The sequence below is a fragment of the Dipodomys ordii genome, unplaced genomic scaffold (genome assembly GCF_000151885.1).
Source record: "Dipodomys ordii isolate 6190 unplaced genomic scaffold, Dord_2.0 Scaffold189, whole genome shotgun sequence".
NCBI classification, from domain to species: Eukaryota; Metazoa; Chordata; class Mammalia; order Rodentia; family Heteromyidae; genus Dipodomys; species Dipodomys ordii.
Window position 1 is genome coordinate 1,001,405 of NW_012267405.1, and position 27,352 is coordinate 1,028,756.

At 48.3% G+C, this 27,352-nt stretch overlaps 1 protein-coding gene across 1 annotated transcript in view; it reads right to left on the minus strand.

The window, feature by feature from the left end:
* The window catches only part of Dock5 (dedicator of cytokinesis 5), a 111,185-nt gene extending 103,530 nt beyond the window's left edge, over positions 1-7,655 (minus strand). Inside the window, exon 1 of the mRNA XM_013034398.1 lies at positions 7,574-7,655. Within this exon, the coding sequence (XP_012889852.1) occupies positions 7,574-7,655 (82 nt within the window). The remainder of the gene's footprint in view (positions 1-7,573) is intronic.
* Between the last annotated feature and the right edge of the window lie 19,697 nt (positions 7,656-27,352).

Below are 27,352 nucleotides of genomic sequence, written 5' to 3' on the forward strand. Positions count from 1 at the left end.
TTACACTGGAGATGACCCATGATGGCCAAGCCTCCCAAAAGCCTAGAAGCCGAGATTGCTCTCATTAACTGAGAATGTGAGCTTCCAAACCCAGCTTGGGACTGGAGCTCGCAGCAGGGCTGCTAGTCTGGTGCTCTATTGAGGACAGAAATACAGTGAGTGAACTTGATGCAAAATAAACTGGAAACACTCATCTACCCTGACTCCCCGCCACTGCCAGTTTCTTACAGAACTTCCTTAGGGGTTGTTTTCACCCTAGGACATGCACAGCTATTAGAGAGAAAGCCAGAAAAAGGGGAAACAGAGGAAAACCTTGAGGCTAAACAAAACTGAATTCAAGACTCTACTCAGCCACTTTCCACAATGGATGACTTTCAGTGCCTTGGTTCTGGACCTGGACAGGATGACTATGAATGACCTTTGACCTTAATGCTGTGATTCATGAGGTGATAATCTAACCCAGAGAGAGAGAGAAAAAGAGAGAGAGAGAGAGAGGGAGGCGGGAAGGAGAGGGAGAGGGAGAGGGAGGCTGTAATGCTTTGAACTAGCAGGCACCACCACAATCTCTTGTTTTGTCTGAGGAAATTAAACAAGAAAAAGGGAGTTGCTGTATATAAATCTCCTCCCCGGGCTTCTTGGTACAAAGTTGGAATTCTTCCCTAAGTGGCTTCGTGTTTGTGTCAGGGAAGTGTAATTTTACAGAGCTAAACAGACAAGACAGTGTGCCTACAGTTGCAACATAGTCTGCATTTTACCAAATTCATGATTTGGCTTTTACTTTTTATTATTATATATTTATTATTATTATTATATGAGAGTGTGGGCGAGGGGAAGAAGAAAGAAAATTGAAGTCTTGGGATTATGCAATAAGAAGTCGACACAACAGACTTCTCAGCTAGAAACAGGATGGTTTGGATGTTGAAAAGTCTGGACTGCTAGTAATAACTCTTGCTAATGAATTAGGTTCTTTGACAAATCCCCAGATTACAACTCTCTGAAGAAGTACCAAAACACTTCATCTTTTATTAGTCATCTGATGGAATCTACAAATGAAAAAGATCCAGCAAAAGCAGAAGGAGGTTCCAATTTGAGTCATCTACAATTCAGAATATTAAGATGATCCAACTTACACTTTTTCATGACAAGGTTGGTCATTAAGTTCTACAGGAACTATAGAGGAGGCACACTTCACCCTTGACCTTCAGTTTTACTTTATTTTTCTGTGTTCTGATCATTGGGACTTGTGCATTTCAGTTGGTACTCGACTGCTTGAGCCACACCACTTTGGCTTCTTGCTGGTCAATGGAAGAGTCTCAAGGAGATGTAGAACTGAGCTGGCTTTGAATCTCAGCCTGAGTAGCTAGTATTACTGAGTGTTAGCCATTGGTGCCTGGATTCCACTAAGGCTTTAATATGATGATGTTGTAGAAGGCTAACTAGATTTTTGGTCTTCCAAGATAAATACTTCAAGGATAATCATGAACTTTGACACCAAGAAATTTAAGAAAATCTGTAGTTTCGGACTGATTGTAACAATTAGACTCTGAAACTGTGTTCTGCAATGAGAAGCCTGTGGCTCTAACTGCCAGGCCCTATCCAGGCCAGGCCCCAACAATCAGGTCATGAGCCCCACCCCACCAATGGTTCACCCCAGGAGCTGACCCTCAGAGAACCTTCCCTCCCTAAACACTTATGGAGGGGAGAATCTCATGATTGGTTTATTACTTTTAACTTAGAAGTTTATATCCTGAGGGTTATACATTCATAGACATTCCATATATATACACACATACATATTCTTATATGTATATGCATGTATTCACATACATGTATACACATATGTAAATTCACATGTACATGTATATGCATATAAAGAAGGTATACATATACACACGTCTATATGTGTATAGGTATGTGCATCAAAATGTGTCATACCTATGTGCATATATAATCATATATAATATAGAATTATCTGATATATATCTGCTATATCATATAGAACATGCATGTAGACAGGTACATAGTTGTGGATTGAACATCACGATCTGGATATGTTATTTCTTAGATACAAACTCAAGCATGCTGTACTGATTGGATCACTGGTCCCACGAGACTACCTACAAGCTGTGGCATTTAAATTAATATGTGATTGGATCTGTGTGAAACATTTCAAGGCGGAAAGCTGCAACAAAGCAAGGGGGGAAACACAGAACAAAACGTCTATGGTCTACAAATGCAGGAAGTTTCTTTCCCCACTGCTTCCTCATCCAAAAGCTGGAGGGCACAGCCCATGGACCTTATGGTTTGTGGAGGCCAAAAAGAAGAATCTGGACAGGGGCCTGGGGCCTATGACTCACACCTGGTAACCGCTGAGTGGCGAGCAGCGGCTGACCTGTCTCAGCCTTCCCCTTTCCTTACAGGTCCAGCTTCCCGCTCTGTACCTCCTCCCAGAGGCACACACCACCATCAGCCATGACCCAGCAGACGGGTGGATGGAGGGCCTGTGGAAGTCAGAGGAGGAGGCTCGTGTCCCTGAGGGCAGGGCTGCTGGCAGTGATATTACAGCAGAAGCAGCACCCATTTCCGCTGCTTCTTCTGAGCATATCTGCAGTGGTTCAACTGAGAAGGGCACCACTCAGGATACCCACAGTGTCCCCCACCGGTAGCACCCCCAATCTGTAGATACACTGCACTTCATTCATTCTGTCAGCCTCCGTTCCTTCCCACAGACGACTTCGGTCTCGTTAGTCAACATTGACTACAATGCAATTGAAAACAATACAATTACGGAGGCAGAGGTTTCGAGGACCAAGCCCTTCAAGAACACCTTCCTCCAATCACATCACAGATGTCAGCAGGTTGGCACATGGTCATTTTTTCATTAGCAGACATGAGTTACATAAAGGGGATTTCACTGGGACAGCTCCACACCTGTATACATGCATTCCAACCAGTTCCCTGCCTGTTACCTCCCTAAGTCCTGCCCTTCCTAGTTTAATGGCTCCATTTCCATGCTTGTTGATGTGCTTGACAATATTCATCCTCTTTCCCCCTCCCTAGTCCAATTCCCTCTAATGCCCTCCCAAAAGCCTGCTCTCTTTTCCCTCCTCCACTGAAGTTCTTCATGCTGTTTTCATATATAGTTACAGTGTAATCTTAAAATTAATTAATCACCGTTTACTTTGCTTTCCTTTTTCTGTTTCCTTTTCCCCTCCAGAGTTGCCCCTTATTTAAACGCATGTTTTAGGTCTGTCTGTCTGTCTATCTATCTATCTAATTATGTATGCAGGTATATATACATGGTCACATCCATGTATATCTTTTTTTTTTTTTGGTCAGTTGTGGTGTTTGAACTCTGGGCCTGGGCGCTGTCCCTGTGCTCTTCAGCTCAAGGTGAGAGCTCTACTGCTTGAGCCACAGCACCACTTCCGGTTTTCTAATGTTTTATTGGAGATAAAGAGTCTCACAGACTTTCCTTCCCCGGGCTGGCTCTGAACTATGATCCTCAGATCTCAGCCTCCTGAGTAGCTAGGTTTTACAGGTGTGAGCCACCAACACTGTCTTACATTTATTTCTATAGCTTGATGCAAAGGAAATGAAAACTCTAAAATTTCATTGATGGTATTTTATGATTATTCACTTTACCTTTTTGAAAGTTCACCTGAACTCCATCTTCAAATACATTTGCAAATAATCAAAAGAAGACTGGAAAAGTTGTGCAGTTTTGCCATATCTCTAAGTTCATAATAAAGTATTTTAGGTATGAGTACTCATAAAAAGAAAATCAGAGATCAAAAAATGACCAGCTAATTTACAATACAATCTAAATGTTAATAAAGAAAACGATATTCTTTCCAACCAGAAATCAGGGCTGGCTAAATTGTTTGCTGACATTTCTAAACGTAGTGCAAGATATATTTACTGGTCTTTCACATTAGTGTGTTAGACTTCTGTTCACTGTAACTTCCTGTAATGCGTCGGTGGTCAGCTAACAGGGTCTATTAATGGCAAATACATCAGTTCCAAACTCTGCCTAGACCAGTACCACAACAGAGGGGACCTTGTTCCATCCGAGGTGAGGATGAGTTCCACATATCACATGCCCTTCCCCCCTTCCCTCCTACTCACAGCCCAACACACTTCCTACTCTAGCTATTAGAGATTCAGAACACACTACTATCTAGGTAAGGAGAAAAATCTCCAACACTACAGATGCTCTCCTTCAGGTCCATCACTACAGATGGTATTCCTTCCGTCACTCAGGCTTCAATACCTTCAGTTATTTATTTCATACTGGTTGCTGTCCACCTCAGACTTCCCTTCTTCATCGATTACTTCTTCATAATAACTAACGTAACGATCCTTCTCCATAATAACTGCCCTTGGGTCTCGATCGGCCACCCTGCCTTCGGTTTCCACTCTCCCATAAACAAGTCTCTCATAGGAAGAGATCATCCGCGCCTCCAACAAAGTCTTCATCCCTAGATCCAAAATCTCCCCAGGGTGCCATCTTTGTATATGACCGGGGAACTTCCACAGCGCATCCCTGAGTCTTCTCAGCCAATCGCCTTGTGCATATGGTCCTCGGTACTCTCCTCCGACCAATCCTACCCATGAATCAAATTTACAGAAGGCTAACATACCCTGGCCCGACTGTCGCAGCCTGCAATGGGGGACGACACTGCCTATCCCAGCTTTATCCACACATCCCGTCGTGTGTGTGACCCGTCTGGGCTTCTCCTGGAGCTCCATCCAGAGGGAGCCTGCCCCTCCACCCCAGCCAGAGGCTCACATCTGGACTTCCTGACCCAGATGCTCAGGAATCACACAAGATGACCTCTGTCCATCAGCCTCTCCTTACCTCAACTATTCGTCTCTTCTCAAGGAAACTTCCTGAAAGAGGGCTCAGAGGACCCAATATCCTGCCTGCCTGTACATCCACAGCCCAAATGAAGCTTGGAGCGGGGGAGGGGGAGAGCGCGCGGGGAGGCTCACACAGCTGACCCCCGGTGCTCGTTGATGAAAGAGGCTCTCTCAGCTGACTGCAGTGTGACAGTACTGCTCCTGGTACAAATGCTTGGGTCACGTTTTTGTTACCTCACTTGAGGCCCTCTTATCTTTTATCTTTGGTCTTCTTTTTCCTCCTCCGGTAATAAAAGAAGGTCATTTTCTGTGAAGAGAGACTTCCTTGCATTTGGCAAAAGATGGAGTGAACTCCGGATTCCTTGGAGAATGAGGAAGCCGTGATAGATCCATACACTGGACTCCTACTCAGCAATGCAAAGGATGACAGGTGCACAATGTGAAGAAAGGAACAGCAAGTATACTGCAGGAAATGGAAGAGGAGAGGCCGGTAACAGACCCTGGTACTTAGGAATAGGTCCCGTAGAAGTGGTGCTGCAGCTCAAGTGGTAGAGCGCTCGCCTTAAGCTGAAGAGCTGAGGGACAGCGCCCAGGCCCAGAGTTCAGGCCCCATGACTGACCAAAAAAAAAAAAAAAGGAATCTATCCCTACCTCCCCCACCCTTCCCCCCCCCCACACACACACTAGTGGTGGTGGTATTGAGGCTTGATCTCAGAGCCTGGTTGATGTCCCTTAGATTTTTCGCTCAAAGGTAGCATCTACTCCTTGAGTCACAACTCTACTTCTGGCTTTTTGTGGTTAACTAGAAATAAGAGTCTCATGGACTTTCCTGCCTGGGCTGGCTTTGAACCATGATCCTCAGATCTCAGACTCCTGAGTTGCTGACAGGCGTGAGCCGCCACCCATGCCCTGCTATTAAGTAAATGGAGATAGAATTCAGTGGCCACGTCATGCTCACCCTGTGGAGGGGAGGCGGGATCCATCATTCTCCTCGATGACACGATCTTTTCCTGACTCAGGTGCTACTTTATTTCCTTGGATGTAAGTAAAAGCATGAGACACCTCGTTTCTACAAGTTCACAGGCAGTCCATGAAAAGAAGACAGTCTGTAAATTCACCTTCTCGTCGGATTGGATGGCGAAGGTGAACCCACATGGAATTGTCTGCTTCCCGTCTAACCTGCCTTCCTTCCCGGCTCTCACAACAGGCCACTGGCCACCGGGCCCTGTGTGTTTCGAAGGCTTCAGCGCACATCTTTTGAGAGAGACTTTGATCAAGGCTGTGGATCAGCACAATCTCCCCTCCCGGGGAATTCAGACACCCCACCTGCTGCCAGGGAGAAACAGGCCTGGGGAGGATTTTGTTCAAATGTGTCTTCCACATCCAGTGTCCTTCACAAGTGTCTGCCTGTCACCGTGGACACAGCAGTACTGTTCCCGACGACTGGGCCCCCACCCAGGCTGCGGCTCTGTCTGCCAGCCGAGTGCACTGAGAACCAGGGATGGGGGAGTCTCCCTGTCCACCGCCTGGGGTTCCACAGCTCACCCGCACCCCCCCGCCCCCTCCCCGGGCCAGGATCCAGAGAATGCATTCTGGATCTCAGTCCTCTAAATTATCTTCATGTGCCGGAATGTGTTGTCAAAGAAGAGATGCATATGAGGCATGAGAAATCCGATAAGGATGAAGGGTACGAACACAGCAATATTATTCTTATTGTTGTCAAGAGAAGTAACTTCCTCTAGGGGAAAAATGTTATGGACGTATGTTTCTATGTCAGGATGATCATTTAGACTTGCCCAAATCCTCCCACGATTAAAGTTTAAGAAGAGAGAGACCCTGCCTGGGCACCAGTGGCTACTCAGGAGGCTGAGATCTGAGGATCACAGTTCAAAGCCAGCTTGGGCAGGAAAGTCCGTAAGACTCTTATTTATCACCAATAAACTACTCAGAAAAAAGCCAGAAGTATATTGTAGCTCAAGTGGTACAGAGCTAACCTTGAGCACAGAGAGGCTGTGGGATAGAGCCCAGGCCTCAAGTTCAAACCCCAGGACTGACAAAAAAGGACAAGAGACCCTGGGCTGTGTGGGTTTCATTCACACCCCGGACCAGATCAGACCCAGTGGCCGTTCCCACCCACCCCGAGGTTTCTTCTCTTCATGCCTGCCAGCCAGGTCATGAGGGGTTGCCCAATCCGGTCTGGAACATTCCAGAAACACCTATGGCAGTGTCACTTTTACTGTAGGGTGTTGGGCCAAGCTGGCAGTCACCGCATGTGGGGAGGTGGAGGCAGGAGGCTGGAGGTTTGGAGTCTGAAGGGCAGCCTGGACTACAGGGCAGGACCTTGTCTCAAAAAACGTCATGTGCCACAAACGCCAGTGACCTCCCCGCAGTGACCCCTCCTCTTGCCCTGGGCCTCCTCCAGCAGGACAGAGCCCCAACCCCAAACTTCAAACTCTGAATCTTTGGGAGCCCGAGGGTTTGGGATTTCACAGAATTCAGGGGTTCAAATTAGGGAGATCTAGGTAAATATTTCAAAATTAAAAACAAAGTCAGAAAGCGTTGGTCCCCAGCGCTGCGGATAAAGGACCCTCAACCTGGGCCGCAGGTTAGCGAAGCTCCAGGGAGCCTGGCGGGAGAAGCCAGAAGCGCCTGCTGAGCAAGCATGGCCTCATGACAATTCAAATAATGAGCTTAACGTCATGTTCCACACCTTCTAAAGTTACCTGCGCTCTCTGAATGATGGGCCCGGCCCCCTTCTTCTCCCCGTTCTCCCCAGGGCTGCCCTGGGCCATGGCGTCCCCACACCAGCCTCGTTGTCCAGGAACACATCCCACTCAGGAAACCTGACCTCCACAGCTGCGCTCTGAGTCACAGGCCAAGGGCACAGGGAGGGTACGGCTGGCTGGATGTGGGGCGGACTCGGTGCTGTTATCAACTGGCATTATAAACTCAGGCAGGGTGTGGAAGTGCATGCCTGTAATCCCAGTTACACAGGAAGTACAGAGGCATAAAGACCAAGGTCCACAGTCAGTTCTGGGCAAAATGCCAGAGACCCTGTCTGAAAAATAACTGAAAGGGCTGGGGGTGTGGTTCAAGTGGTAGAGAAGCCTACAGCTTGATCATCATTACCATAAGAGGAGGAAGAGGAAGAATAAAAAGGGGGGAGGAAAAAGAAAGGAAGTGAGGGAGGAGGAAGAAAAGGAGGGAAGAGGAGGAGGAGAGGGAGGAGGGAGAAAAGGAAGAGGAGGAGGGAGGGGAGGAAGAAGAGGAAGAGGAGAAAAAAGATGAGGAGAAAACAAGGAGGGGAGGAAAAGGAGAAGAGATGGGAGGAGGAGGAGATGGGGAAGATGAGGAAGAAGAGAGGAGGAAGAAGAGGGGAGGAAGAGGAGGAAAGAGGGATGAGAGGGGAGGAGGTGGGGGGAAGGGAGGAGGGGTAAAGGAGGAGGGGGAAGAAGAAGACACTAATCAATCTCCAACAAGCGAATCTCACAGACACAGGCAAGCGGGGAGCAGCACAGTGTGTGGACGGAGGTGCCGGAGGCCCTGGGGCCCAGCGCCCACGGGCTGCAGAGACCAACCGTGCAGCTGTTCAAGCACAGCACAGCCCTCTGCCTTACGTGAACCCGACGCTCTATGGCCGCATGCCACGTGGGACTTCCACTCACCTGGCTGGGAAACTCCCATCCCCTTCCGTCTGTGTCAACCCAGCCAAGTCCCAGTGAGGACCGTCGGCGTCACGTTCGACGAAGACCACTGCATATTCTTTTAAAACCCAACGACACAGCTCCGACCACGCGCGTGTTTTTCACGACGCCAGGGAAAACTGTGCTTTGGAAACCATTATTGTGATCACCGCTGCTGGGCCACGAATAGAACTCGCAAGGGCCAGGGGTGCAGCGGGAAGCCAGGACCTCCGGGTTCTGCCCTGTCCCCCCTGCACTCAGCACAGGGGGCGCCCGTGGAGACAGCTCTGGGCACGGGGGGAGTGCCGGGGGGGCCCACAGAGGAAAACCAGCTCCAGTGGAGGCCCAGGCATCCCGCGCCTCTCTCCTGGCCCCCAGAACGTGGGAGCAGAGTGGCTCTGGGGACTTGTGCCCACCCCGGACCACCACCGCGCCACGCACGCTCATCCACTCCAGGGAGCCGGAGTCAGGCACGTCTCACACGAACACAGACACGGGGACTGTGCCACGCGTGCCTGGCTCTGCTTGCACACACGCCGTCCAGGCAGCTGCGTGGTGACTGCAGGTCACTGAGACCACAGGAATGGACCAGGGTCACGGGGACCGCTGACTGGATTGCACGCAACAGGGTAAAGCAATGTCATTTCTCTTAGCAGACATGATCGGAAAGGGACTCACTCACTCGCTCACAGGCCCTGGACTATGGGACGCCCAGTCTCTGCTCACTCCCACACCAGATATGGTGTCCTGGTCCATCTTTCTCCAGCCTGTGTATACCCAACACACGGAGCCAAGGCACAGAGTACCCAGCACGGGACTGCTGGCCCGGTGAAGAACGGATTCAAGGCAGAGATGCAGAGGAAGGAGAAAGGAGGTTGAGGTATCTCGCCAAAGGCTCCCGCTCCTCACGCCTTCTCAAAAGGGTCTGGGGCTGGGGTGCAGCCCTGTGGGATGGCATGTGTCATGTCAGGACCCCACCTACTCCCTTTCCCCCTCCACACACCAACCAACCCCCAGTAGAAAGCACGAAACTTGGGGAGCTGCACAGCAGGCCCCGTGGAGAGGACTGTTGCTGCTGTCCGGGTCAGCGCGCAGCCTTGCAGGCGGCCGGCCGGCTGTGTTCAATTGTGTTACTGCGCCTCCTTGGGGGTGGCGGGGAGGAATTTGGGGAAGGATACTGCTAATTGGACCCTGATGGAATGGGAGGAAAAACACAGATGGAGGACCCGAAGCTAGAGGGAAAACTTAAAAACAAGAAAGGAGGGGAAGAAAAGCAGCTATTTTGGAACTCTGCAGACAAGAGGCACACTCCCCAGAAAAGTTACCAATCACCTGGCCAGCCAGAAGAGTCTGGAACTACTTTTGTTTTGCTAACTTCACCCCTCCGCCCCCCTAGCAGTTCCCAGCTTTTGTGTGAAACAAAGCCGTCTAGGTGAAGAGGCCTTCAGACACCAGAGAGACCCCAGGGAAAGCACTGGGCCCAGGCCTGGCCATCCTTCCTGTCTACACTGCCAGTTCATTTCAGGCCGGAAACACAAAGGCCGCCTCCTCCTGTGGGCAGGAACCTCCTTCCTCCACTGGGCTCCCGCTGAGCCCAGGGTGTCAGTTTCCATCTTTTATTCCCACCCACACCCAGCCTGGTCTCCAGAGAGCCCAGGCCAGGGGCCCCTGGCCAAAGCTGGCCCACCCACAGCCACAGAGAGCCGGGCGCCGAAGCCAGGGCTTGCAATCAACCTGCCTTTTTCCTGGGCCTGAGCAAATACATGCTCCTTTAGCCACCAGGGAACATTCTCTCCAACAGCAAGTCGTCATACTTACTCAAGAGTTCTGGCAGGCAAAATTCAGGTCTGTTTCACAAAGCCAAGCCCCAGTGGGTGATCCTATCTCTAGAGCATTCCCAGACAGTTTCTAGAAAGAGTGGAGGCTGGTGGAGACCTCACGGGAAGTCCTTATGGTATTTAATACAAAGGGATTTCACCGTTCACTTACAAGCCAGCGTACCCTCGAAATGATTCAGACGCTCCGAACTACTCCCACGGAACCCGTCGGTCTCATGACACGTCTGGATAGCTCCTTTCCACACGCTTTCCACGACAATGGCATCCAGATGTTGTAAGCGGGAACGAGCCCACCCCTGTCCTGCGTGGCTCCTTCAGCAGGAAGTCACCACCCAGGCTGACTTCTTCATCTTCACTCTCAGATGTCCCACCCGGACCAGTGCCTCAGTTTCTCCAGGCCTCGGCGCAAAAATCAAGTCCCCCGGCGTAGCCCACCGGGAGGGCTTCACGCAGGGTAATAAAGGAGAGAGAACCTGAATGGATCGGATTAAACACCGACCTACTTCTAGAACACAATGTTTCCTGGAAGAGGTTACAAAGAAGGATTTAGCTTTGGAAAATTTTGATCCTCATGTTAATTAAGGCTACTCATGAAACTTAGCAGTTGGATTTTTTAAATAGCTGGGTATTTCTATTTGAATGTCTCTGTAGCAGAAGCTTTTCTTTACCTATCTATATCGAAATTGATATAGATATCTCACCCCACATCCATATACAGGTATCGCTATAGACATGGGTAGATATATGATACTAAATAGTAACAGCATTTTACATTTCAGAAATTTTATGTGCTGGGCACAGCAGTGCATACCTGTAATCCCAGCTATCCAGGGAGCAGAGGTAGAAGAATCTTGACCGAAGGTCAGCCTGGACAAAAGAGCCTTACCTTATGAGGAAATGCAATCAAAGCAAAAAGGAATAGGTGTGTGTCTGAAGGGGCAGACCTTCCACACCAGGGGGCAACAGCAGGTGCGGTGGATTCTAGGGAGACCCACGCTCCTGACCCGTGACTGGGGGCCACCAATCTTAATCCCGCCCCTCACTACGGTCCTTGCTGAGGGAAATCCTTCCCTCCACCCATCGGCTCCCATGGAAGACCACGGCATTCCGGGTGGAGCCACTTCGAGCGAGACTCAGCCTCTGGCCCAAACAGCCCAACAATCTAATTATTCATGATGTTGCGTGTGGTAAAGGCAAAGACCGGGGCGGGGGGGGGGGAACGGAGGCCCACATGTGCCCCAAGCATCCAAATGGCATTTCATCCCAACACAGACCGGGCAGGGCGCCTTCCCAGATCCCTTGGGCAAAGAAAGAACTCATTTTCCTTCCCCAATGCTAAGGGCTCCAATTTTCTCATGGTTTCTGATGATCCTAAGTGCCAGCAAAAGATCACCAGCCACACACCACATCCCAGAAATCCCAGAACCCTAACCACTAAGCTGGGGTGAAAAAGAATGAAGAATTAATAGTCACGGGGGGGGGGAGAAGAGGGGGGAGGAAAGAAGGGAGGGAAGGCAATTAGGAGGTCACACATGCGCAGGGCTTTGGAATTTTCTGCCTGAGGTCCCCCTCACCCCACATCTCAGTCACCTGCTGTCACCCAGGCTCTGAAACTATTAAGAAAAAAAAATTCCGAGCACCAGAGGCTGATCTTAGCTGAGATCTGAGGGTTGAAGTTCAAAGCCAGCCTGGGGAAGATAAATCCATGAGACTTAGCTCCAATTAACCATGAAAAAACAAAGTGGAGGTGTAGCTCAAGCGGTAGAGTACCTGCATGAGGTCTTGAGTTCAAGCCCCACTACCAGCAAGGAAAATTCCAGTGGTGACTCACAGGCTGAAATTACGAATTGCAGCATCTTGTTACCATTGTTCATCTCTTATTACACCTAACTTTATAAATCAGACTTTATCATCAGTACCAAGAGGAAAAGCCCTGGTATATACAGGCCTGGGATTTAGGCTCCCCTGGGGGGGGGGGGAGGGTTTGGAACGCAGCCCACGGGGATAAAGGGGACAATTGTGTTCGTGGAAATCTCTGAAAGGGGCTGAGGCATCATGCCGAGATGTCCAGTGAAGCCACGATGCCACAGGAGCAGACACAAGAGCAGAGAGGTGCCATCAGGGCTGGAACTCGAACACGAAGCACAGGGGCAGCTCCGCGGCTGGCTTCCTCCCTCCCTCTCCTGCCTTCTTTCCATTCCTTCCGTTGCTCAGACTGTCTCTCTTTGGAGCTGAGGATGGCCTTGAACTGGGTTATCTATCTAGGATGATCTTGAACTCCCAATCCTCCTGCCTCAGCCTCATGAGTGCTGGGATTACAGGGGTGCGCCACTTTGCCTGTCATAGGGTTTTTTTCCTTTTGGAATTTGGGTCCGGCATGTGACATCAGTTTGTCCTGGCCATTCTCCCACCGGGTCTCTAAGCAGTGCGGTCCCCCCAGGGGACGGAATTAGGTCACAATAGCGGTTTGGCTTCCCCAGGAGCAGTGTGTCCATCCATCATAGGATGTCTCACAGGGTGTGCGAGACAGTCCAGGCTCTCCCCAGAGGCCATGCTCAGGACGGGTCCAGGCACTGCTTGTACCCCCAGGAGCTAACCCTGACCGACATCATTCGCCGGCTCGGACCTGCCCTGCTGCGTGACGGCTGACGGCTGGATGCGTTCAGGGATTGTGTCAGCCGTTTGCTCACGCACTGCTGCTCTGAAGGGGAGGGAGGATGTGTGCCACAGATGTTGGCACAGGCTACAAACTGGGGCTTTTTAAAATCCCCCTGGAGAGCAAACATGGCAAACATGCTGGTGGTTTATAATGAAGAAAATCCTCAAACCAAACAAACAAAATCCATGAAACCAATCACGGTAAACCAACAACTCTCCCCCACCTGGCATAGTCTATGCCTCCCCATGTCCTCTACCCAGTGGGCAAAATGTCACTCAGCACAGCAGACACGCCCCGGAGGTCAAGCATTCCCTGAAGACTCTCAGTTCTCTCCATTAGAAAAAGCTCTGCCACCTTAATGTCCCCGGAGGGAACCCAAGCTTCTCCACCAGCCTTTCCACACCCCACCTGCCTTCCTTCCTCTCCAGCCCAGTGATACTTCAGAAACTTCCCCTGAATACAACCCAGGCCACTTCTCTAAGCCGCTGCAGTGCTCAGAGGAGAAATGTGCAAATCCACCATGAGCAAACACATTTTATCTCCCCACATATTCCGTAATACCTCCAGCTCCACACCTGCTATCCCACAGGACCCCAACTGACCTGAGTCCTGACCACTGAATCAGCAAGATCCCAGGGGCCAGAGGCTGAGAAAGGCATATAGCATGTGTGTGCACGTGCTCACGCCCTCATGTGTGAGTGCATGTATGTGTGTGTGAACTACTTTCACCACATCTAAATGCCTACCAGAGGGGGGAGGTCAGGCATTAAACTCTGGAGATTAAACTTCGATGTGGTGGTAGCTACAGGTCTGTAATTCTATAATACCCGGCTCCCCGCCCCGCCCCCCTACCAATGCCTCAGCCAGCATGGCCTGCCAGGATGCACGCAGCGGCCTGAATCACACAAACCAGCCTTCGTCCACTCTTGGTCTTCCCCCGGCAGAAGTCACAGTCCTGCATGGTTGGTTTCTGGGGAATGCTCTTCTCCTTCACCGTATCCACACACAACAGAGACAGCGAGCTCTCTGAGCTCTCTGGTGTCATTTCTTTTGTTTGTTTTTATTTGGTGCCAGTTGTGGGGCTTGAACTCAGGGCCTTGAGCTTTTTGGCTCAAGGCTATCGTTCTACCACTTGAGCCACAGCTTCACTGATGGATTGTTTTTGGTGTTTGATTGGAGATAAGAGTCTCAGGGACTTTCCTGCCTGGGTTGGCTTTGAACCGTGATCTTCAGATCCCAGCCTCCTGAGTAGTGAGGATTACAGGCGCGAGCCACTGGCAGCACTGGAGTCACGGGGCACAGCACCCTGTGACCTTACTTACCTCAAAGGCCCATCTCCAATTCCACCACACTGGGGGCCAGGGTTCCAACCTGTGACGGGGGTAGGAGTTGGAGGACTGAGCTTGCAGCACCACGGTAACATCACCTCCCTTCAACTAACTTAGACATGCCTCTGAGTTTGGGAGATCTCCAAACTAGAAAGTATAAACACGACTTAATTAGCAGTTTTCAAGAACTGAACACTCTTCCCCACTCTGAGTATCTGGAAGGGAGTAGAAAATATCTGCTGCTGGGCGTCGGTGGCTCACACCTATAATCCTAGCTACTAAGGAGGCTGAGATCTGAGGATAGCGGTTCAAAGCCAGCCCGGGCAGGAAAGTTCCTGAGACTCTTATCTCCAATTACCACCAGAAAACTGGAAGTGGTGCTATGGCTCAAGTGGTAGAGTGCTCACCTTAAGCTGAGGAGCTGAGGGACAGCACCCAGGCCCAGAATTCCAGCCCCATGACTGACAAAAGAGGAAAGAAAGAAAGAGAGAAAGAAGGGAGGGAGGGAGGGAGGGAAGGAAGGAAGGAAATATCTCTGCTTTACAAATGCAAAACTGAAGCTCAAGAAAATCAGAGCACTCATGGACAATACATGAAGTGGCAATGGAAATCTGAGCCAGAACACCCCAAAACATTAAAAAAAAACAAAACCAAGTAACATGGAGCACCAGCAGCTCACATCTGTAAACTTAACCAGTCAGGAGGCTGAATTCTGAGGAGCAAGGTCCGAAGCAATCCCAGGCAGAAAAGTTCCTGAGACTCTTATCTCCAATCATTCAGTGACAAGCCCGAAGTGGAACTGTTGATCAAGTGGTAGAGCGCCAGCCTTGAGCAAAAAAGTTAAGCAAGAGCATAAGGTTCTGCGTTCAAGCCCCATTCCCAGTGGGTACGCGCATGCTCGCGTGTGTACACACACACACACACACACACACACAATTCATGAAATGGGTAATTCAAAAAGCTTACTTAATCTAAGCCCATGTTGTTAAATAACCAGCAGGGAATTCTTAGAACTGGGAATTCACTTGATAAAGTGATGGATGGAGGGAGGGAGGGAGAGAGGAAGGGAGGAAAAAGTTAGAAAAGCCTTCCAATCTTCCAAAAGAATGAGGCCCTGTCACTCCAGCCTGCTGATAACTGCAAGAAGACAAACATGTCCATGAACAACAGAACATATGTTACATTTCAGATATTTCTATTTCCTCCTTCTGTCATTTCTTGATAGCAACAGTTTTAAGGCGACAGGAGCCTATGGCTGTAGTTAAACTGAGTACTAGGAAGCTGAAACCTGGTCTTGACTGGGAGCCAGATGGGCGGACGGGGAAAGGTGGCCAATACAGGTATCATCCTCAACAAACATGCATGAAGAACAGAACTAGGAAACTGAGGAGGGATGAGAGGGTGACACTAATCAAGGCACAGTACACACATAAACAGATACATTAAGTGAACAACTATTTGAAGGTAATAAAAAAGAGGAAAACACACACACACACATACCTCATAAAGGCCAGGCTCACTCCCATAATTCTAACTACTCAGGAGACTGAGATCTGAAGACTGCAATTCAAAGCCAGCGTGAGCAGGCAAAGTCCATAAGATTCTTATTTCCAAGTAACCACCAAAAAGCTTAAAGTGGAGTTGTGACTCAAGTGGGTAGATAGCCCAGAGCAAAAAGATCGCAGAGACAGGGTCCAGACCCAAAGTTCAAGACCAAAGTGAGAAACAGAAAAGGACCAGACACAGAAGAACTGTACTTCTCCCAGATTTTATAACTATTAGTTAATGCTTCACCAACATGGAATTTTGCCCTTGAGTCCTAAATGAAATCGAACCAAAGTAAAGGAAGAAAGTGAGAGCAAATGAAAGTACAAATGCGTGGGTCTGTGTGTCTTCTCTGATCTATAAATGGCCAATCAATAGCATGAAGAAACGTTCAACATTCTTTTTTCTGAACTCAGGGCCTGGGTGCGGTCCCTGAGCTCTTTTGCTCAAGGCCAGCGCTCTACTACTTTGAGCGGCAGTGCCACTTCCAGTTTTCTGGTGGCTAACTGGAGATTAGAATGTCACGGATTTTCTTGCCTAGGGTGGGTTTGAACTGGGATCTTCAGATCTCAGCCTTTTGAGTAGCTAGGATCACAGGCATGAGCCACCAGCACCTGGCTAAATTTTTCTTTTTTTTTCTTTTGTCTTTTTCTTTTCTTTTTCTGGTACTGGAGATTGAACTCAGGGTGAGGCACTTGCTAAAAAGTGCCTTGCAACCGGGCTACGCCCATGTTCAACATTCCTAGCCATAAAGGAAACACAGATGAAAACTACACAGGTGTTCCATTTCCTTGCAATCACTGGGGCCATCACCAAGAGAAGAGCAATAATGCTGGTGAGAAGTGGGGGAAGAGCGAAATAGGGGCGGATGTGATGCAAGTATATTCTATGCATGCCTGGAAGAATCACAATGGAATCAGCGTTTACAATGAAAATATTCTAGCCAAAAAAAAGGTAGTCTCTGGGCAGCAAATGAGGGCCTCTCTCTTTCTGTTCCTCTAAAAACTTCTCCTCGTGTCATTGTTTTAAATCAGAATCAAAATACTATGCCCAGGGAGAAAGGGATGGGGTTGTGGATTGCTTCATGGAATAAGCTACTTGCTTGTTTCTGGGTTGTGTGTTTTGTTTGTTTGTTGGCTATCTGCCTTTGAAACAAGTCATGTTGGTAGAGTCTTAACTGAGCTAGAGGATTCATAGCTAATTTGAGAAAGAATATACACAAGACAGAACTTCCAAGGCTTTTGGCGTAGATCAAAACTGAACTATGAAAAGAATCCTTCCAACCAGTTCAGAATTGGTGAGCCCGTGAGCAGACCTCCCTGGAGCTAGCAACCAATTGGAAAAGAATCTTGGACAGCAACTATAATGCTGCCAAAGGCAAACTGGCACGGCTGCCAGCCTCTCCCAAGGTAGGTCATAGAATTCTGGGAAGTGGTTCTAGATTGTTCTGTATACAGACATCTGTCTTCTTGGAGACAGGTTTATAGACACACAAAACCACTCAGGATCCAGTCCTCAATGGATTTCTATGTGCTAGGAAATCTATGTGCTAGGAAAACAGAATGGGCAGGTCTTCGGCTACTGGCTGGAGATATCTGTGAGGTCGTGTTGTTGGAAGGTATTCTGTGGCACTCTACAAAGCCAAAGAGAAGGAAGCAAACCTTTAGATAGTCCTGCCTCTTCTTTCTCCATGCTTTCTATATATTCCCTCCCTCTTCCCCTCCTCCTCCTCTTCTCTCTGAGTCTCTCTTCCTCTCTCTCTCTTTCTCTTTGCTAACCTGGGGCTTGAACTCAGGACCTGTGTGTTTTTGCTCAAGGCTAGCGTTGTACCACTTGAGCTACAGCACCACTTCCAGCTTCTAGGTGGTTAATTAGAGATGAGCTTCATAGACTTTCCTGCCAGATGGCTTCAAACTGCGATCCTCAGAGCTCACGCCTGTCATCATAGCTACTCATGAGGCTATGCTCTGAGGATCGCAGTTTGAGGCCAGCTGGCAGGAATCTATGAAACTCATCTCCAATTAACCACCTAGAAGCTGTTCTCTATGTTCTGTCTTTCACATAATCCTCATGCCTACCCAGTCAGCCACTGGAACACAGAATGTTCCCAAGGAATGAGGGCTGTCCCCAAGCAGGAAGAGGAGTTATAGCAAGGGAACGGGGATTCACACTCACACTGGCACGGCTTAAAATAGATACGGTAGAAGCTGGGCGTTGTGGCTCACACCAGCAATCCTAGCTATCCAAGAGACTGAGATCTGAGGACTATGTTTCAAAGCCAGCCCAGGCAGAAAAGTCTGTGAGACTCATCTCCAATTATCCAGCAAAAAAGCTGGATATGTAGCTGGGGCTCAAGTGGTAGAGTCAACTCAGCAAAAAAACCTAAGCAAGAGCTCAATGTCCTGAGTTCAAACCCCAGTACCAGCACAACAACAACAAAAATCTACGTCAGTTTACTGTAAGTGAACTCATTCATTCATTCATTCATTCATAAGCCAGGGAGTTGAGTGCTACCCTAAAAGCCTTAAAGACACCTCCTACCCAACCAACAAGCTCAAATATTTCCCAGATTCTTGCAAGATCAGGCTGTTCCTGACCATTCGGCTTTACCACTAGAACTAGATGAGTTAGTAGATGGCTCAGACTTCTGAGAAAGGTATAGAGCCAAGCAGGATCAAGTACAACCACAGTCATCCACCCTACTTTGCCCACAGGGGCTCCAGCTGCCAGGCTAGTGTGCCATCAGGCAGCTGCACCCAGCGAACAGCAGATAACACACACAGCCCACGGGACCGGAAATGTGCTATTCCTATCCCTACCTTCTTGCTTGGCCCCAGTGTCTTTTATGACTTTACAAAGGCAAAGGGTCATAAAACTGAGCAGAGTCCCACCCACAAGCAACTCTTCTCCAAAGCTTCTGCTGGGAACAAATGCCTCTTGTGCCATCCTTGACACTTCTGATTCCAAGTATGGTTGCCCACAAGTCTCCAGTCTGCAGAACTGACAACAACAGCATGCACAGTCCTAATGCTGGCTTAACGTGTGGCTCCGAGAAAACCACCTGTGTCTAAAACTTCCCTAGTAACTCAGATACACACACACACACACACACACACACACACACGGACAGATGCTAGATATGACACTGTTAGCCTATAGAATTAATTGTATAGAAGTATTCTATCTCATTACTGACATACTTCATTCCGGGCAATGCTGGAGCAAATGCTGTATATTTGTCACCTTATCAGAACAAGATGATGACATACTTACTTAGGAAGCAATGTTCAACATCCCGAGCCATAAAGGAAATGTAGATCAAAATACCCTGGGATTCCATCTCATGCCAGTCAGAACGGCCATTCACTAGGGGGGTCAAACTCTGAGACTCATGGTTTATCCACCAGGAAAATAACCACTTAGGACCTTAAAACAACCAACGAATTAAAATTAATATTCATGAGAGGTGACTCTACAAGTTTCCAAAGTTAGAACTGTAAAGAGATGTGCCTCACATAAGCAGGAAAATTCCATTTTTTCTGTGACTGAAACTAATCTTGGATTGAGTTTTTGATTATAAACAGATGGACTGTGCCTGAAGTAATTTACTGGTAGAAAGCAAAGTATAATAAATGATAGGCAGCCACCAAGAATTAGAGGAATATTTTTCAAATTTAAGTTTTGCTAGAAGGCGTGAAAGCCAATGATGAAAAGCCTCTGTGGCCAGGTGCCGGTGGCTCACGCCTGTCATCCTAGCTACTCAGGAGCCTGAGATCTGAGGATCAAGGTTCAAAGCCAGCCCAGGCAGGAAAGTCCATGAGACTCTTATCTCCAATAAACCACTAGAAAACAGGAAGTGGCACTGTGGCTCAAGCGGTAGAGCACTCGCCTTGAGCTGAAGAGTGCAAGGACAGTACCCAAGCCCAGAGTTCAAGCCCCATGACCAGAAAAAAGAAAAAAAAAAGCCTATGTGTCAAACCCACTCAAAACATCCTGTGTGATGGAGAAAAGCCACTGAGACAGGGTCTGTCACATGGTAGAACTCTGACAGAGGTGAGGACAGAGACTTCCTTTGGTCACATATTAGTAATAACAGGATTGTGAAGTTCAGGCTTTTGTTTAATGGTGATCTACTCACAATAAACACATTTTCTTCTTCGGGTCCTGATTACCCAAGTCTGTCCAAGAAACAATCAGGGGGTAGCTCTTGTGTGCAATTTCAGAAAAGGTCTAACGCTCAGCATCCACAGACAATACACTGCGGTGTGTTGTATCAAAAAAAAAAATGCTTAATGAGTAAAATACTACCCACTTTTTTTTTTCATCTTGTTTTTGCTCTCAAATGGATGTTCAAAATAGCCGGAAGTGATGTGACACACAGTCCTGCTTGCTCCTTTTTTTTTTTTTTGTCCAAAACCGGGACTTAAACTTGGTATCCGATGCTTTCTTAGTTGGTGCTCTACCACCTGAGCCACACCTCCAACTCCATCTTTCTGAAAATCTTCACGCAGGAAAGTAAAAATACCCTATGTGTTTCTCACACTAAATTTTCACAAAGTGAATATACTCACCTAACCAGATCAGGAAATAGAGTGAATTAACCGTAACTTTAAAAATTAGCTGGGCACTGGTGGCTCACACGTATAATCCTAGCTATTCAGGAGACTGAGATCTGATGATCAAAATTCACACCCAGCCCAGGCAGGAAAGTCCGTGAGACTCTTGTCTCTATTTAACCACCAGAAAACCAGAAGTGGCACTGTAGCTCAAAGTGGTAGAGGACTAGACTTGAGCAGAAAAGCTCAAGGACAGCACTCAGGCTCTGAGTTTAGGCCCTACAACTGACAAAACAATTGAGTGAAGATAACCAGTAATTCAAGGCCCCATCTTCTTTCCAGCACACTCTCAGCTTCCTGCCTAGAAGACAACAAGGAAGACTTCCCTGACATCTAAAAACATTGACTGCATTGGTATATATAAACTCAGAAGAACCAATGTGTACTTCCGTGCCTGCCTTTGTTTGCTGAGCCTTAGCTCCATCCATTCTGTTTGTGTTCATATGTAAGTCAGCCACCCTCTCCCTGGGGTTCACATTATATATCCACTTGCCTCTTGGTGGGTACTGTGTGGTTTCTAAATGATGGCTCCTTTGAATCGTGTACTATGAATATTCCTTCACACAAGTGCTTTCCTTTCCCATCATGTGGACGGGATGGTGGACAGATGGATGGCTATCCTGGCCAGGAACTGCAAATCAATGTCCAACATGGCTGTTCCAATTTCCACGCCCACCCGAAGTGCAGAAGCCAATGGCTGAGACTTGCACATTTGCATTTTTCTATTCCATTCAGTCCAGCCCACCCAAGGGGGCTGCACTCGCCTGCACTGTGTTTCAATCTCCTTGATGGTAAGAGGAACTAGCAGCTGTGAACAGAATTTTTAGGCATTATGAAATCCTTGCTGTGGCACATTTGTTCATTTCTAGCACTTGTTTTCCTATTGGATCTCTTTTTCCTTCCATAAAGTATAGTTCTTTATCGTCTCAATATAAAGCACTCTTCAGATATGTGCACTACTCCAGTTGCTTTTTCTAGTCACTCTAAGGAGTATTTTGGCCAACAGTTCATAATTTTAATATAACTTCCTTTTTTCTTGTGCTGGCTCAAGCCCTCAAGGCCAAGACACTGTCCCTGAGCTTTTTTGCTCAAGGCTAGTGCTCTACTACTTTGAACCACACACAGCTCTACTTCTGGATTCTTTAGGTAGTTAATTAGAGATCAGAGTCTTACTAGCAGGAACCTAGACTGGCTTCAGATGGCAGTCCTGAGATCTCAGCCTCCTAACAGCTTGAATTACAGGTGTGAGCCACTGGTGCCTGATTTGTTTTTATTTGTTTTTCTTTTCCAAGTGGTGCATGTGTGCCTTTAAGAAATCTCTGCCTATTCCAACATCATGACGTTGTTTTCTTCTGTATCTAAGAGCATCCCCCGTCCATCCCCCCCTCATATATCTCAGACCAATTCTGGTAAGGCACGAAGTGGGGGCATTGCTATCGTCTTCAATAGAGATGTGCACCTGAATCCATTCCACTTTTTAACCTGCAGGATGTGTCAGCCTGATCAGACCTGTCCATTAGCAAGCTGTATGGAATGCATCCTATGAATAAATTACCAAGCCCATTACCAACTGAGCAACAGTTTTTTTTAACATGATTGTGCTACAAATCATGCTGTAATAAATAATGTATAGCACACACATTATTCCTCACACGTGTAAGTTGGTCAGTAGGATAAGCTCATCGAAATGGATTTGCTAAGTCAAACGTGATGAATTGGAGGCTTTGTTTGGCTTGAGACATGGTCTAAAGAGGCCAGCTCTATATCTCAGGGCCGTCCTGAACTTGCGATGTAACACTGATTGGCCTCCAGCTGGCAATCTTCTGCCTTCCCTGCTAAGAACTGGGATTATAAACATGCACTACCACTCCCAGCTGGCTGCATGCATGCAGCATTTCTTGATAGGTTATAACAGTTATCACCGGGTAATCACACCAAATGCTGTACTTTATCACTCCAATCACACCAAACTTCCCAGTATTTTTTATCCTCAGGATCCTTTGTTTAAAGACAACGAATGTGCAACTATGCTTTGAGTACCCACTGATTCAGAAAATACATTTAACAACAATGTTCACCGTACTGCCTGAGACTCCAGAGTGGAACATACAATCAGGCTGTCAGGACTCGCTGGACAGGCCTCCTTGGCTCACCACGGTAAAGAGCAAGGACAAGTTGCTATTTATTTCTGGTATGAAGCAAGCCTAAAGCTAAGCAGGAACACCTAGATACTATGAGACAGACAGACAGACAGACAAACAGACAGACAGAGCCCGTTTCAGGAAGAGCTTGCTCCAGGACAACAGCAGCAGATTCTCTGCATGAGACCTAGTCCTCTTGCCTCATCCAGGGTAAGAGCATCGGTTCCCATCAGATCCTGGAGCAAGAGCCAAGTCACGGGAGACCAAGGTGCCTGGCTCAGCTTTGAACTCTCCAAAATGCAGCACCACCGTTTCCTGCCGCACGACACATCACGGTGGCCTGAGTTGTGGGTCAGAACGATAATCTGCTATTCTCCATAGGAAACGTTCACCCCTCAGCACCAGGCCCAACACGACGACACTGATTCTCGAACACGCCTGTGCTGACTAATTCTGCAAGTGAGGTTGTGTCACCCCTACAGGACTGTAACCAAAGATGCTGGAGGGGGGGCAGGGGGGGGAGGCGAGGCGGGATGATACCACGTGAGAAGTCGGTGGCCAAACTGTGCAAGCCACAGGGCATCATCATTCACTTTTGCAGGCTCCAACCTCCGGAAACACACTTCCTCCCCAAACTCTTCAAAAGAGGAAGGGGTTGAGTAGCTGGAGGTGATGGATGGAAGGATGGACTTACTGCCTGTGGGGCTGGAGACTCACAGGAGACAGCGGTCCCCACACGGAGCCATCTATATCCAAACCCCTGAATCCTATTTACTATTAAAAAAAAAAAAACCTATCTGAAAAGTAAAACAAAACACAAGCGTTCTCTTCTGGGAAGTGAGATCTGATCGAACCAACTGCGCTCTCCTCAGGTACACAGAGAAAAACTAAGAGTTGCAACAAACATTTGCCATAAGCTGGACCCTAGTGGTCACTCACACCTGTAATCCCTTCTGTTCAGGAAGCTGGGGTCTGAGAACTGAGGTTTGAAGCCAGCCTAAGCGGACAAATCGGACAGACTCTTAATCGCCAATTACCCAGCAGAAACTGAAGTGAAGGTGTGGCTCAGGGGGTAGAGTGCTAACCTTGAGCAAAAGAGGCAAGTGAGAGCACAAGATCCTGAGTTCAAGCCCCAGTTCTGGAACAAAAATGAGAAAGACAAATCTGCCACGAGCAGAAGCCTCTTGGGCTTCTTTCTTCTCTAGCTGGGTAGTGTTGGCCGGGAGGAGGGATTTCCAGACTTGTTTTTTTTTTTTCAGACGAGGATTCAATATGAGAGAGGGCCAGACTCAGAGGCTTTTCTTGGATTCACGACTGGTCTCTGGTAGATGTTGGGCGTGGCGTGCGGCGCAGGTCCTGAGGTGGAGCGGCCACCGGCTCACACCACACGGCCATTCCAATGCGTTCTTGCTCACCTCCGCTTGATCAGCGAGGAATCTCTACCGCCCTCTCCTTTCTCTGCTGTCTTTGAGGACAGAGTCAACATCTGGCCCCCTTAGAGAGGTGACTTGAGGATCCAGCTGTCATCTGACAGGGGCCATGAGAACTTCAACAGGTTGGACATGTGAGAGAGGAGGGCCCAATCGGAGAACAAGTGGGTAACGACTCTGGGGCCACTGAACAACAGGGGCTGTGTCATGGCCAGAGACTGGAGGGAGACAAAGCCCCCTTGTGTGTGTCGCTGGCTCAGGAAGTGACTGCCAGCAATTCAGACAATGATTTGCGTGAGCCCCGACCGCCAACCCAGGCACAGAGAGAACCCGGTCCAAACAGCACTTAGAAAAACAATGTCCTAGGCCAGGGCCTGCCTCCGTATGCCCACAGCTCAGCCTTGAAACGATCTCTCCAAAGTACTTCTTAAAGCTTACTCAGAAACCCCATTCATCCTGCACATAGGGGCGGATGGTGAATTAAGATCAAAGGATTCCTCAAGTATGCATGTCCATCCCTGTCCACACACAGGAAAACACCTCAGGTGACTGCACGTGAGCTCCGTGAAAAGAGCAAATCCATTCCAACTCAAAGTACAGGGTCGTTTTAGTCTTTTGCAAGTTCTGAAAAATCTTGCTGAAATGGTTATGGTATTTTGTTGAATACTTTGTGAAAGAAACTAACAGTTGGAAAATTTGTTTGCTTTATGGGAAAATTCACTACAGTAAGACTGGATTTCCCTTTTTCATCTTTCCAAACTCCTCAAAAGTTTAAAAGCCAGGAACCCGAAACATTCATTTACATTTCAGTCAACTGGGTAATAATTATGTACCTACAAACAACACCGAAGTTTTTGTTGTTGTTGTTGTTTGGTGAACTCTGGGCCTGGGCGCTGTCCCTCAGCTCTTCAGCTCAAAGCAAGTGCTCTATCACTTGAGCCACAGCACCACTTCCAACACAGAAGTTTTGACCCTTTTTTTATTTTGAGACAGGGTCCTGCTATCACCATGCTGGTCTTGAACCCGCTACCCTCCAGCTTCAGCCTCCCAATGCTGATGAGATAATTTTTCAGTAACTAATGCCTTTGCTTCGAAGACCTTCTAAACTTCATTTTCTTCTTTGCCATCTGAAGTGTGGTCTCTGGATTTTTCTACTTGATTACTCGGTGTCAAGGACCTATTTTTTAAAGTTGTGTGCGTGTCTGTGTGTATGTGCGTGTACGCATGCGTGCATACACACCAGTACTGGAGCTTGAACTCAGGGGTTCACAATCTAGCTTTTTCACTTAAGGCTGGTGCTTTACCACTTGAGCCACAACTTTACTTCCAGGTTTTTTCTGGTTCACTGAAGATAAAGAGTCTCAGGTTTTTTTTCTGTCCAGTCTGGCTTGGAACCACAATTCTCAGATCTCAGCCTCCTGAGTAGCAAGGAGTAAAGATGTGAGCCGTCAGCGCCTGGCTAAGTATTTTTGTTTTACTATTCTGGCATCTGAACTCAGGGCCTCCAGCTTGGTCTGTCCTTGTTCTACCACTTGAGCCATGCCTCCAGGCCTGTTTCTGTTGTTTTGTTGGAGAGGGGAATCTAGCAAACTTGGCTTTGCAGGCTGGCCTTGAACCTCAATCCTTTAGATGTCAGCCTCCTGGGTAGCCAGGTGTACACCACCAGTGCCAGGCAGGCATCTACAAGAGAAAGCATCCTGACTCCTGCTTGGAAACTAGGAAGCCTCAAGCTCTCTTTCCATGCAGAGTCCTGTGCCTTCTCTCCTTCCGACTCATGCAGTGACTCAGAGCCTCCTGTCTGTTCTCCACAGTGATCCAGCTCTTTCCACATAGCCAGTCTCACAAGGCCCCTTCCTCCACGAAGCCTCTACCCTAATGCAGAGGGGGAAAAGCAAGGTAAGGAGAGGAAAATCAGACAGGTTCCACCTCCTTGATGAATGTCAGGTTGATTGTCTCCAGCCTTCTGCTCACCTAGTCTTGTGCTAATGCAGTTCATTAAACCCACTTTATGGTGCTAATGTCCCTTTCACTACTGCCTTCCATCTCTGCACAAGGAGGTATTGCCCAAAGGGAGGAGCGAGCCCCTCCCTCAGGTGGGCAAGATAACTTGGAGTGGATGGTGGGCCTGGCAATTAGCATGGCACTCATTCCCTGAGCTGTCCCTGGACCCGAGCAGAGATGTGAAAATCACAAAGGTCCCTGTCCTTGGAGCTTTCCATTCTAAGTCAACACCAAGAAGGAAGGGGCAGGGCTGGACATCCAACACTGCAGCAGGAGAGTCCGGGGAGTGGCTGGAGCCCTGGGCTATCTGCAGGGAGAGCAGGATGGAGAAGGAACATCTGAATGTCCAGGAAGAACATTCCACAAGAGGGAGGAGCAAGTGCCAAGGCCCTGAGTCAAACCGTGCCTGGGGAGCTCAGATCACAGAGAGCAAGCCAGTGGGACTGGAATGCTGGGAGAGCAAGGGAGGTGGAGAAGAGCTGCAGATCGACCCCATGGGGCCTGGAGGCCTCCACCGAGCGCGGCAGTTCAATCCTAACACCGAAAAGCACAAGGGGAAAGGTGATGGCAGGACAGTTACCTTTCAGAGGTTCCTCTGATTCCAGAATGATCCCAGACAGTCATGTCAGCCAGAGGGCCACAGCAGCAGCTCTGGGAAGGGGGGTGGGAGGGGCAGGCTCGTGGGGGAAATGAGAACACCAGAGACAATAAGAAGTGGAAGTCTGGTGGGTCAGGCCTGCAATCCTCACTTCTCAGGAGGCTGTGATCTAAGGAGGAAGAAATCAGCCTGGCCATGAGCCTCTTATCTCCAATTAACCCCCCACCCCCGAAAAAAAAAGCCTGAAGTAGAATGCCAGCCTTGAGTGAAAAGGGAGAATACCCAAGCCCTAAGTTCAAGCCCCAGAACTGGCATACATAAAGCATCATTACTATTGCTCTTTGGGGCAGCTGGTGAGTACAGGGCACTTGAACACCAAATCGGTGTTGAACTGCAGCTGAGACCATGACTACAGGGCAGGTGGTATATACAGCACAGACGCGCTGGCCAAGAGGGGTGATTTGGGACCTGGACAGGGAGAGATTGCATCACGTTACTTAGAAGAGCATGCAACTGAAAATGTATGCATTATTTATTCTTGGAATTGTCCACTGAATATTTTTTTCACTAAGAGAATAGACAGAAAAAAACTCGGATGGGGTGGGATGGCCGTACTCACTGTCTGGGTGTCTGTTGGGTCCTTATGAAGT